The sequence below is a fragment of the Culex quinquefasciatus genome, chromosome 3 (assembly GCF_015732765.1).
Source record: "Culex quinquefasciatus strain JHB chromosome 3, VPISU_Cqui_1.0_pri_paternal, whole genome shotgun sequence".
Lineage (NCBI taxonomy): Eukaryota > Metazoa > Arthropoda > Insecta > Diptera > Culicidae > Culex > Culex quinquefasciatus.
This window is the reverse complement of record NC_051863.1, coordinates 84,126,610-84,139,928: the sequence shown is the minus strand read 5'-3', so window position 1 is coordinate 84,139,928 and position 13,319 is coordinate 84,126,610. Positions and strand designations below refer to the sequence as shown.

General features: G+C 34.6%; 1 protein-coding gene and 1 long non-coding RNA gene across 2 annotated transcripts; both read right to left on the bottom strand.

Annotated features, from left to right (window-relative positions):
• Positions 1-1,958: 1,958 nt before the first annotated feature.
• On the bottom strand, positions 1,959-7,021 carry LOC6049667 (ubiquilin-1). The gene is made up of 5 exons (XM_001866353.2): positions 6,860-7,021; positions 5,811-6,480; positions 4,231-4,469; positions 3,723-4,161; positions 1,959-3,650 (listed from the first exon to the last, which is right to left on the bottom strand). The coding sequence occupies exons 1-5, from the start codon at positions 6,947-6,949 to the stop codon at positions 3,574-3,576; spliced, it is 1,515 nt and encodes a 504-aa protein (XP_001866388.1). The 5' UTR covers positions 6,950-7,021; the 3' UTR covers positions 1,959-3,573.
• Positions 7,022-7,657: 636 nt separating this feature from the next.
• Positions 7,658-11,956, bottom strand: LOC119769895. The gene is made up of 3 exons (XR_005278565.1): positions 11,842-11,956; positions 11,649-11,765; positions 7,658-7,757 (listed from the first exon to the last, which is right to left on the bottom strand). It is a non-coding gene; the product is annotated as an uncharacterized LOC119769895 (long non-coding RNA).
• Between the last annotated feature and the right edge of the window lie 1,363 nt (positions 11,957-13,319).

Genomic DNA, 13,319 nt, shown 5'->3' with positions numbered 1-13,319 from the left:
TTAGCACTTTTTTGGTGTGTGAGACTGACAGAAGAGTTGCTGCAAATGGAACAGGGAAACTTTTGGTTTTGTTAAAAATTTGAGTTGTTTACGGTAAGGGTGATTTGGAAAATCTAACTTTTCAGGAATATTTTTGGGATTTTTTTTTCTAAAACGTTGTTGGGCTTGCCAATCCAAGCAACTTCGTCCAAGACATCAAAATTTTATCTCGCAATCTACGCCTTGTACTATACGACCAAATTTAGAGAAAGGATTTGAACATCAGTTAAGTTTTAGAGAAAAGTTATGTTCGAAACACTTTTAGAGCTCTAAAAACGAACATTACATTTTCATCAGATCCGTCAATTTGGACTTAAGGTTCAAAAGTTACGGCCAAAAAGATGCAAATTTAAAACTCAAATGTGTCGAAAAAGCGCAGGCCAAATTTTGAACCCCAGGTTGCGTTCGAAAGAGGAGAAGTAGCACTATAAACGCTGAAAAATCCCAGGGGTATTTTTCTTTATACACGAGATGTCTTCATTTGAAAATCTATAATTTTCAAGAAAAGGTGTATGGGACCACCCTGACGACATTCAAAAATTGTCAAACTATATGTTTCCCAAGTAATTTTGCTTGCTGAACCTGAATCTGCCCTCAGAGTTGGGCCAAAAAGTAAAAAAACGGGTTTTGGTCATATTTAAGTTTTTCATGTAAAATTATCATAAAAACCTTGATTAATCCACGTTAAGGTGGTTGGTGCCTACCTCACATTAATATACTCTTGATATGGTTGTCAGATTTTCATGCTATTGCACTCATTGGAAAGATCTTTTAATTACACATCTGACGATGTGTCGCATGATTGATAAGGGCATCAATTTCATCAAAATATCTGAGATTCGGCTTCAAAAAAGTGTATAATGAACACTTAAGTACTAATAACTTTTGATATTGTTGTCAGATCTTCAATCTTTTGGATGCGTTGGAAAGTTCTTTTGATTACTTATCCAACGGGTCGCATGACAGATCCTGACAACGTTTTCATAAAAAATATCTGAGATCCGGCCTCTGAAAAGTGTATAAATAACACTTAAGTGCTTATAACTTTTGATAGGGTTGTCAGATCTTCAATGTTTTGGAATCATTAGAAAGGTCATTTCAATACATTTCCACAATTGTATAACATGAGGGGTTTTCTTGCAAAACCACCCTTTTTACAATCTTCCGGACTTGAGTCAAAATCGTTTTTTATCACAACTTTTGAAGTACTTTGCTAAACATCATAATTTTCAATCGGGACTTATGGGACCCCAAGACGAATCGAATGACACCAAAACGGTTAAAATCGGTTCAGCCAGTGCTGAGATAATCGAGTGCATATTTTTGGTACTCAGACCAACATCGCTACACGCACACACACACACGTGAAGGTGGGTCTAGGAGGTCAAATAAGGAAGCTTCATTTCACTAGTTCATTTTTCGAGTGAATTCTGAGGGCAGATTCAGATTCAGCGGCCAAAATTACATGGAAAAACATTTAGTTGGACAATTTTTGAATGTCGTTTAGGGTGGTCTCATACACTTTTCCCTTGAAAATTACACATTTTCAAATAAAGATATCTCGAGTTAAAAGAAAAATGCCCTTGGGACCATCCATTAACCACGTGGACACCATAGGGGGGGGGGGGGTCGGCGATTGTCCACGCTCCATACAAAAAAGATTTTAGCAAGTTGTTGCTAAAGATTATTCAATACTATGCTGGGGTAATTCGTTGATTCTTTGACCATTTCGAAAGAACTTCTCATTATTTCTGGTGTTCTAATTTTATCAATAACTTTAAAACAATTGAAGAGTAAGCCACTAGTATTTTTCATGCAATCTTAACACCGCTTACGTCAAGAAAATGTTTTATGTACCGAATGATCTAACATCAGGCATGTGAGTCCCTGTGGACAACTGAATTAAAACAAAGTTCACACTTATTTTTACCATTACTTTATTACACCTTAAATAGTTGAAGGGAACAATGAGAATAAATCTGATCTTATTTGCCACGATGTGCATCTACAGCATTACCGTTATGGGATAATTCTAGACATTTTCGTGTCAATTACGTTGCACGTAACATTCGGTGAAATATAGTATTTTTACTATCTTATTTTTATCACTCCAATCCCTAATTAGTAATCGATACAAAATACATTTTCATCAAACGAGATATATTGACATCTGTTTAAATTAAAAAAAAAACGCCAGATTGGTTCTGCTATTTGACCGAACAAACCACATTAAAACACAAGTTAATGTGCAAAATTACCAAACCTAATCAGAAAAGAAACTTTTAAAAACGTGAATTGGTTATGTTTCCTCAAGCAAAACAATGTTAATGGGCCAAAGTAGATTTGTAAACAAGCAGTCAATCCTGCTCATTTTTAATGTAAGCATTCACTGATATAGACTGTGTGATTACAAATTCATATTGGCTCATTAACATTTTTTGGCTGGATTTGTTTGTAATTAATCTTTATGATTCCAACAAAAAGAAAAACTCTATCACACAAACATCCCATCTGGATTCTTGTAAAAAATTAGCCATAACTCAGTTCATACGTATGTTACATCAGTTTGTGCACACTAGGGTGATAAACAAAAAAGCCGCTGTCCTTTTTTTTTTTCATTTTAACAATAGGTAAATATTGATATAAAAAAAATTTCACACTTAATACTTTTTGACACACGGTCTTCACGGTATCCTAAACCTCAACCGCTTCGGCACTCTTCTCTTTGCCTGTTACTGTCGAGAGTAAATTTAATCGAAAAGAGAACAGAACCATGCAGAAGAGGACATGATTGAAAATGGTTTTTCTCCTAAGGGAACGTTATTTTATTGCGTAATAAAAGAAAGCTTGCCAAATACCCAGCTACGGAAGAGAACCAGTACAACGTCCAATAAACAATAGTCAACCCCCCTCCTCCCTTCAAATACCCGTCTTGCAAAAAAAAAGGCATGCAAGCCATGAGAAAGAGAAAATATTGGCAAATGGAAGATATTTTTGAAACCAAGGGACCATCAAGGAAAAACTTTTTCGAACTGAAGAGGATATCCAGAAACTGTTTAGATGGAGCTTAAAAAAATTAGTCACTGTACACTCCATAAATTACTAACACACAGTTACTCAATGACCAATTAAAAAAAAAACTTAGTAAATAATCTACCGTCATTCATACACTATAGATGCTTGGTTCAAAGCTGCGAATACTTTTATAAAGGAAATGTGCAACGAGTTCTAAATTGTAAATTTTGAAGAAATTTCAAAGCGAAAGCCAATATGGTAAAACAATAAAAAATCTGAAACACAGGAAAGATTCGCATCACCAAACCAAACATTATGTAAAACTTATGTTCCCGGCGCAAGACGATTTAACGTGATAATGGAATCTGAAGTAGGTTATACAACTGACTTTTTCTGGTCAATTTAAAGTTAAATTAACCCCTCAGCTTTCAATTTATTCTCTATTTTAGCTTTCTTAAGTCCGAACAGGAAAATTGTTTAAGATAGAAATGTACTTGAAAATCGACTCCAGCGAGTGCGTTAACTTAGGGACAGCTGTCCAAGTGCTAGAAGCCTTTCTACTGCACCATTGATGTCGCCAAACGATGCGATCAAAGCTGAAATGCAGACAATGATAATGCAAAATTTAGTAAAAGATTATCTTTAGATGTTTTATGTCACTACGTTACCTTGAAGATTGGCCTCTCGGTTAACGAATCCCATCGAGGCGAGCTGCTCGAGCTGCGAGCGATAGCGTTCTTCGGGAGGGACGTTGGGGTTATTCCCGGTGGCCATTCCGTTAACCATGCGTGACATGAAATCAGAGAATAAAGCCGGATTCGACTGGACTGGCGCAGTCGTGGTCGCACTAGTATTTCCAGAAGCGGTAGTTGTCGGTGCCCCCGGAGGCGGCGGTGGAATGCCCATAGTATTGACAAGCCCTGGAGCCACGTTGCGCAGCTGTTCCATACCTTGCTGGATTTGCATGATCGCATTAATGGCCTGCGGATTGGACATCATCTGCTGGACCTCCGGATTTTGAAGTTGCTGCAAAAACTGCGGCATCATCGTACGCATTTGCTCCTGCATACCGGGACTATTTGCCAAGAGCGGATTTTGGGTCATCAGCTGAGAAAGGGAAAACGTATCTCATTAGGTCGGTTCGCGATAACTCACAAAACCTAATTTCCAACTTACATTTGCTGCCATATTGGGATCGGCAGCCAGCGCTTCCAGCATGTTGCGAGTGTATGGGGCACTCATCAAGTTGGACATCAGCGAAGGATTATCACCCATCTGTTGTAACAAGCTTTGCATTGTCGGTGTATTCAATATGTTTGGAGGCGGATTGTCCGTTGATGGGTTTTCACCTTGGTTAGAACCACCCCACGGGTTGGGGAGCGGATTCCGATTCTCCGTTCCTTGTTGTGGATTTTCTGTAAAATATATGAGAAGAATTTAAATCGAACTTGAAGTACAAAAACAAATAGGATTTAGAAAAAAAAGCTTCATGTTAAAAATACCAAAAATGCTAAAGCCGTACAATATATAATTAATCAAAACTATAGTCAATTATACTTAACTTAAGCATATTTTATAATAATAAATCAAGAAAAAAGTTTAAAGCCAAATTTGTTAACAAAACATAATTGTTTATGATGAAAAGTGAGCAAAATCCATCTTTTATTCATTATATCTATCATTAGACCTACACCATGCATCAAAACATCAAATATTGGTTAAATTTGGTATAAAAATAACAGTTCTCCTATAGTGAACCCAGGTCCACAATCGGATTATGGACCCGGGTCCACTATAGGAAAAGTTGTCCATAACAGGCAAAAAAAAACTTTTTTTTTCAGATGGCAATTTTTCTGCTCAAAACAAATAAACTGATGAAACAAATAGTTAAAGGTGAAGCCGTTGATCATTTTCGGAGATAATTGATCATCACCCTAAAATATTCTGTACAAAATTCAATTTAACGATTTTCGCTACCAAAAAGAATCAGCATGTGCCAGTTGTTGCCTTCTTGAAGCCACTGAAGGAATTTTTGATCTAAATCAAATGTGTCTCAAAATTTATATAATTTTGTGGAACAATCATTAACGTCCTAATTGGCAATCATTGATTAATGACGGTTTCCATAACTTCGCATGGAATGGGATAATCGTTACCAAAAGGAATCAGCATGTGTAGGGTACTATTCTTAACAACTTGTAGAAGAAATTTTGTCGAAATATTAAGAGCGACGCAAAATTTATATCATTGAACGAAAAATCATGGCAATGATGGAAGTCTTCACGTTAAAATTTTTCAAAAGACTTCAGTTTTCATTGATTTATACAAAGGATTATGAGTGCTTAAAATATTGAAAATTTGTGAAAAATGTGCTTCGGCTATACTAGGGGGTCCACTAATGGTTAAAATACCCTATAACCTTGAAAATAAAGAACATTTGCGCAATTCGAATATCCGAAGTAAAGTTTTTCCGATGCCTTCGGAAAATCGAGTCTGGACTGTACTGTTCTTGATAGCATAAATGTTCCATATGCATTTTCATCACTTTTGAGTTATTGATGCAGTTTTGTTCAAAACCGTGTGTTAGCTCTTTCAAAAGAGCCTATAACATCTAGAACTTTGTTCTAGAAATCAAGAGGAAATCCGGTTTTTTGTTTCGTAGCCTTATGTGTGGGACAAACTTCCCTTGCGTTTTTCTCAGCTTGCTGTTTTTGCATATGGGACATTTGTGTATGTCTGTATGAAAAATAACTCACCAGAAGTTCCTGAATCAGATGTTCCTGAGTATGGATTTCTTGAAGTAGCGTTCAGCATTGGCTCCTGGATGTCTCTATAAATTCTTTGCAGTGCGCTGTAGCCACCCGGAACGCTTTCAAGATTAGACATGGCACGGTCATGCGACCTCATTAATTCCTGCAGCATAGAGGGATTACGAGCCAGTTCCATGGTCTGACGTAAAAGTTCCGGATTATTCAGCATGTGTGAAATCTCCGGATTGCGTTGCATGAGATCCTGCATCTGTGGATTCGATGTGACAATTTGTCTCATGGTTTCTGGGTTATTCATCATCTGCTGCACAAGCGGATTGTCCAAAACGGTTCTCATCAGGTCAGGATTTCCCAGCAGTTCATGCTGCATTCTTGACTGCAAATCCATAAAATTGGTCTGATTGCCACCAAGAGCCCCGAGAGCGCTCAATCCTCCAAGCTGGTTCAACCCAAACGGAGTCTGAGATATATCCGCTGGAGGACGGCGAGGTCCTTCTGGCTCAGACCTGGGCGCAGCCTTAATAACCAGATGAACCGTCATTCCTTCTTTTATGTTGTGGGTCTTTAGCGTGTCCGTGTCCTTCATAATTTTGCCAGCGAAAATCAGACAAACCAGATCCGCATCCGACTCGAACTGTTCCGCAACGGTGGCGCGAAGCTGAAAGATAAAATAGCAACCGGCATTGTTCTAGAGTAAAATATCATAAAGCGCTCTATTTTCATAGCAACCACCGAAGGATAAGCTCACGATTTAATATTATTAGCATTTTGTGAAAGTTATTGTAAGTTTCAAAAAAATGTCATTGCCGACTAGTCGACGCTTAATATTTCCAATTAAAATTTAATCAAGAACACGACGTGTATGTTCCATGTAACCGCACGTCATCGGTATCATGGTGTGCTGCGTCAGTGTTAGTCATGTTGAAAACATTCGATTTCCCTAAGTCATGTTGGAAATCAAAAAAATCAAGAAATCTGGTCGAGAAATTTCCATCGCAGAAGGTTTAGTTCCGAAAGTAACTTACAAACAAACTTACCTCCTTAATTTCAGCATCTTCTCCTATCTGAATGGATTTCTTGTCCTTTGGTGTCTTAATAAAAATTTGAATCGTTTTTCCGTCCGCCATTTCACACACTGATTGCAACAAATTTGTCTAATGAATAAAAGAAAGATGACGGCTTTTATTGGGGATATTCGTTTACAACGCTACGAAGTCGGTTTTTTAATATCACTGTCATGAGGATAATTCTGTGGATACTGTTACGTAATTCAAGAATATTATACCTAAATTTAAGCAAATTATACAAGTTTGCCAGTCATGACGCACGCTCGTTTTATACCACATAGCTACCCTGACTGAAAAGTCCGTCCGACGTCCGTCGTTTGTCGTACGTGCAATCGTACGACGTCGCACGACAATGTCGTGCGACATTCGCACGAATGTCATACGTTTTTGCACCAAAATGTCGTATTTGTCGTGCGATCGATCATCGAAATTGTTCGACATTGTCGTACGACATTCGACCGACGTCGCACGGTTTTGTTATTTAGGATGTCGTGCTATTGTCGTGTGCTGTTATTTCGGAATTTTAAGGTTATTTTCGAAATAAAATTCATTTTATTTGTTGTTTTGCTGATTTTTATTGATATCTATTAGTTTTCACTGGCCTGGCACTTTGTTTTCCAAATATTCACTATCACTGCAGTCACAATTTTCCAAATTTCGCTTGATGATGGCCAATCCAGTAGAATTCGTATGCTGCCCCGTGAGTAGTTCGTTCACCTCCATCGCTTTCACTCAGAGGTTGTACTTGGCCGCAAGTTTGTTCTTTTTTTCCAGGTCTTAGTATTAGTAATGGCGATTTTGACATTCTCTAAAAATCAAACACCATCAACACTTTCATTGTCCTGTTTGGAGACTGTTTGATACAGATCTGAAATGATTTAAATAATAAAAAAATACTGTAGCTAGGGAACAGCATCTAATTCCAGCGTGCCTTTAATGTTGCCATATCAGCACTTTGATATTCAATTACAGCTCATAAAAAGCGTTTTCAACTGAAATCAAATGATAAATCGGCCAATAAGAAGTGAGCAAGCAAGTTTCTATCAAAAGTTTTGAAAAAATAGTTGTTTGAATAGTTTAAATAAGTAAATTGGATGGAGTCAGGAGCGAGTGCTTATTTTGCTAAACATACGAGAATTTCTCCTATTTGATACCTGGCGAAAATATTCAAATTGGGTCTTAAAATGAAGCTTAGATTGCTGATATTATTGTTTACAGCGATAAAGCTTATTTTTCTGAGTACAATGACCCTTTGTTCAACCACAAAGAGTTTAAAATGGATTTTTAAATCAATTTTGAAAAATTAACCTCGCGGTCCTTCTTGACAGAAAAGCTCCTACTTGACAGCTCGTTCCAAGGGGACCATAGTTGATCCATCGAAAAAATGTTGTCTTGTCAAAAAAATTTGTTGCGTTAAAATGAAAAAAAGTGTTCAGAAATGGTTTTTAATCGTGTTTTTGACCGTTTTACATAAAAATTGACATAGGGCTTTAGTACCCAATTATTTAAAATTTCTAGAAGTTAAGAATTTTAGAAATTAAGAATTTCAAAACATAAGAATAAATAAAATTTAAGAATTGCAGATAATAATTTTGTGTTTGTCAAATTTTCGATTCAATAATTTAATAATTAAATAATTAAATAATTAAATAATTTAATAATTTAATAATTTAAGAATTTAATAATTTAATAATTAAATAATTAAATAATTAAATAATTTAATAATTTAATAATTTAATAATTTAATAATTTAATAATTTAATAATTTAATAATTTAATAATTTAATAATTTAATAATTTAATAATTTAATAATTTAATAATTTAATAATTAAATAATTTAATAATTTAATAATTTAATAATTTTATAATTTTATAATTTAATAATTTATTAATTTAATAATTCATTAATTTAATAATTTAATAATTCAATAATTTAATAATTTAATAATTTAATAATTCAATAATTTAATAATTCAATAATTTAATAATTTAATAATTTAATAATTTGATAATTAAATAATTAAATAATTTAATAATTTAATAATTTAATAATTTAATAATTTAATAATTTAATAATTTAATAATTCAATAATTTAATAATTTAATAATTTAATAATTTAATAATTTAATAATTCAATAATTTAATAATTCAATAATTTAATAATTTAATAATTTAATAATTTGATAATTAAATAATTTAATAATTTAATAATTTAATAATTTAATAATTTAATAATTCAATAATTTAATAATTTAATAATTTAATAATTTAATAATTTAATAATTTGATAATTAAATAATTTAATAATTTAATAATTTAATAATTTAATAATTTAATAATTTAATAATTCAATAATTTAATAATTTAATAATTTAATAATTTAATAATTTAATAATTTAATAATTTTATAATTTAATAATTTAATAATTTAATAATTTAATAATTTAATAATTTAATAATTTAATAATCTAATAATTTAATAATTTAATAATTTAAGAATTTAATAATTTAATAATTTAATAATTTAATAATTTAATAATTTAATAATTTAATAATTCAATAATTTAATAATTTAATAATTTAATAATTTAATAATTTAATAATTTAATAATTTAATATTGCGCATTTTGCACTTTACTAGAGTGTTGCGCAATTATTTTCATCACAGTATTTTTTCATCACAGTGATTTTTCTTCACAGTGATGACGAAGATATGCGTTGCTATGGCAGGCTGTTTATGTTTATTTATTTATTTTTGGAAATTCAGAACTATTGGCTCGTCAAGCCAAGAGAAAGTTTTACGGACTGGCAAAGTGATTCAAGGGACGAAGGCTTGTTCCGGAATCGTGGTCTCCGGTGATTTAAGATGGATCTTTGACTTATTGCCGGACGGATGGTGGACAACCAGCGTGCGTTGCAGGCTACGTTGCGGACAGGCGTCTTCAGTACCCGATGATCCTGCGATGCCCAGAGGGCCCCTTCATGGCGATGAAGGCCAGTGGCATGAGGGTTATCGTCCTCTACGGTCCTCATATGGGAGGCGACAGACAGTGGCGGAGGAAGCTGCCCGGGATTCACGCTACCGATCAATACGATTAATACGAGATGGACGAATGCTCGGAGTTTCGTCGATGGAGGATTCAAGAAATGATTTGTTACCCTTCGCTACCCTGGAGCTTGTCGGATGTACCAATGCCATTTAATACATGTAATCTTTTCTAATAAAGTCTTTTAAAAAATATGTTCTTTCGGTTCTAGCACTAATAGGGTAATAACTGTTTTTACTGAAAAATGTAAAGGCTTCTTTCGTCTACGAAGTATTGATTTTAGCCAGAACTCTGTTAAATTTATAGCCAATACATGGTACCGTTTACGGACTCAGCGAACACATCTCGAGGTGGCCGATAGAATTATGCCCTCGAGCTCATTAGGAAAAAAAATAGCCTGTAAAAAAAACTCACAAGTTCCAACTACGAGAATCGAGCCAGGAACCTTTAACAGACCATCTCAATGACTTACTGCCTCGGCTATCACAGCTTGGTGACTAGATTACGGTTAGAAGGCGATGCATTACAGTTTTGATAGTGTGATGGAAAATCAGTTTGCCAACTGTGATGAAAATTTTCCCGCAGCACTCTACTGAGGTGCAAAGTGCGCAAAGTTGACAGTTCTCAGTCCTGCAAAGCAGTGTGATGAAAAAATCTAGGTCTAGCACGATTGACACAAAACTCTAGAAATTGCTGCAAGGCGCAATATTTAAATAATTTAATAATTTAATAATTTAATAATTTAATAATTTAATAATTTAATAATATAATAATTTAATAATTTTATAATTTAATAATTTAATAATTTAATAATTTAATAATTTAATAATTTAATAATTTAATAATTTATTAATTTAATAATTTAATAATTTAATAATTTAATAATTTAATAATTTAATAATTTTATAATTTTATAATTTAATAATTTAATAATTTAATAATTTAATAATTTAATAATTTAATAATTTAATAATTTAATAATTTAATAATTTATTAATTTAATAATTTAATAATTTAATAATTTAATAATTTAATAATTTAATAATTTAATAGTTTAATAATTTATTAATCAAATAATTTAATTATTTATTTATAATTTTATGATTTTATAAATAACACCGACCAACAAAGTTTCTGCGCAGGCTCAACTCAAGGGGACCCCAAAAACATGTTTACTTTGTATTTTTCAAAAATTTCAAAAATATTTGGACAGAGCCGAATGGGTTTTCTCCAAAGTTTGTATGGAGAATTAGAGCTGTTAGCTACTCCCACAAACTTCATGCTGCCCCCTCGAGTTGAGCCAGGTTTCAGAATTTTAGAGTTTTATAATTTTTACTTTATTATTGTGTGCTATTTCTGAATACCCCTTGATTCAAGGATTGGTTTAGTTTAGGGTATGTTTAAGTTAGTTTTAGGTTAGGTTATGTTTTCTTAACATTTGTTTTTACTCAATGTACCCAGTGTTACAAAAATGATAAATCATATACTTTTAAAGTTATAAAAATGAACAGTGTTTAAATCACTGTGTTTGAGATTTAAAAAAAGTTTTTGGCTCGTAGAATTGAAGAATTCAAGAATTATTTTTTTTATTGTTAAGAATTTGTGATTGCATTAGGTTTGGATCCCCCCTCCTGTCCTCCCCCACGCACATTTCCGTCGTCCTCTGTTTTCCTCCCGGCACACCTCCACCGTTTAAAAAACACGACTCACCCCAATCCGCTTTCGATCGCAGACCGGTTCCTTCCCGTCCCATCTTCCGGCATGATCCGCCGGGTTAACGATGTTTCACGTTCTCTTCCACCGTCGCGAAGGCTGAAATCAGGAAATCTGGAACATAATGTTATGATTTAGCCGCTCGCCCACTCCGGCCGGAACTTTCCAGCAAAAAAGGAACACAACTTACCAATCAACCAGCCAAAATCCTCACGAACCTTTACAACAATATTGTTTTTCTGATTTGATCAAGTCCGAACAAGATCAACTGAAGAGAACTGTCAAACTGTTTGCGTCGACGATAATCGACGTCGATTTGAAGGTAAATCGATGGAAAAAACAATGTCGAGCATGTCGAGTGTTTGTCGCACGTTTGTCGTCCTTTCGACCAATCGATATCGAAACGGTAAAATCAAAACCGTGCGACAACCCGTACGACGTGCGACTTTTTTCAAACAGGGTATGCACGCACATCCAAAATAACTCGGGGCCTGAGTTAAATTCACTCACTTTGGCCAACTACACGTAAACGTTAAATCCTCAGTGAATTTCGCTCTGACTGAGTTGAAATTAACCAGTCGTGAGAAATTACCAGGGGGGTAGCGAAGAAGACGCCATCTTGGAAATTCAGAAAACAAACACTGACAATCAGTATTATCGAGCAATTAAAAGTGCAACATGGAGTTAAACTTTCTGTCAAGCTTCTGTGAAGTTTACCATGACAGTTTCGAAAGTTTAACTCCATGTTACCGGCTCACATCTCTCTTTTTAATTTCTCGATACATATTACTATGGTTACACGAAGTGTGTTACCCTCGTTGGACTCATACCCTCCCTGTTTGAAAAATGTCGCACGTCGTACAAGCTGTCGCGCGGTTTTGATTTTACCGTTTCGATATCGATTGGTCGAAAGGACGACAAACGTACGACAAACACTCGACATGCCCGACATTGTTTTTTCCATCGATTAACCTTCAATTCGACGTCGATTATCGTCGACGCAAACAGTTTGACAGTTCTCTTCAGTTGAACTTGTTCGGACTTGATTGCAACCGAGTCGAACAAATTGTTGTTGGTTTTAGTAGAGATCCTTAATAGGGAGACTGGTCGAAGTGAATTTGACGTACCCAAACAGACACGAGTTTGACGTATCCAAACGAGCATTTGCCTTTACGCCCTGCAAAACTTATCAGTGTTGCCAAGCTCAAAACATACGTTGCCAGATCAATTTAGCCAGCTTAGACCAGTCTCCCTATTTAGGGTCTCTAGGTTTTAGGCTTTGGGAGGATTTTGGCCAGTTTAAAGGTAAGTTGTGTTCTAGATTGAATTACTTTTTCTGCCGGAAAGTTCCGGCCGGAGTGGGCGACAACCGAATCAAATTGTCTTGTATTCCAGATTGCGGTCTTCGTGGCGGTATAGGAGGAAGAGGAGGACGGGAAATATGGATTACTCGGCGAGCCATTCCGGAAGACGGGACGGGAAGAAACCAGTTTGCGATCGAGGAAGCCGTTAGTGTTTGGTGTTTTTCTTTCCGCGGGAGGTTGCCTCCATATCTAATGGAACTGGTGAGTCATGTTTTATAAACGATGGAGGAGGTGTGCTGGGAGTGCGATTGGATGATCGAAATTAAAAATTAGATGAACATCACAAATTCTTAACTTTTTAATC

What these genes read in the sequence shown, in the direction of transcription:
- LOC6049667 (XM_001866353.2), bottom strand. Translation starts at nt 6,949, where the DNA reads ATGGCGGACGGAAAAACGATTCAAATTTTTATTAAGACACCAAAGGAC. An exon ending in ATCTGATTCAGGAACTTCTG is followed by an intron (nt 4,470 to 5,810) that starts GTGAGTTATTTT and finishes TATATTTTACAG; the next exon opens with AAAATCCACAACAAGGAACG. An exon ending in CCGAGAGGCCAATCTTCAAG is followed by an intron (nt 3,651 to 3,722) that starts GTAACGTAGTGA and finishes TCTGCATTTCAG; the next exon opens with CTTTGATCGCATCGTTTGGC.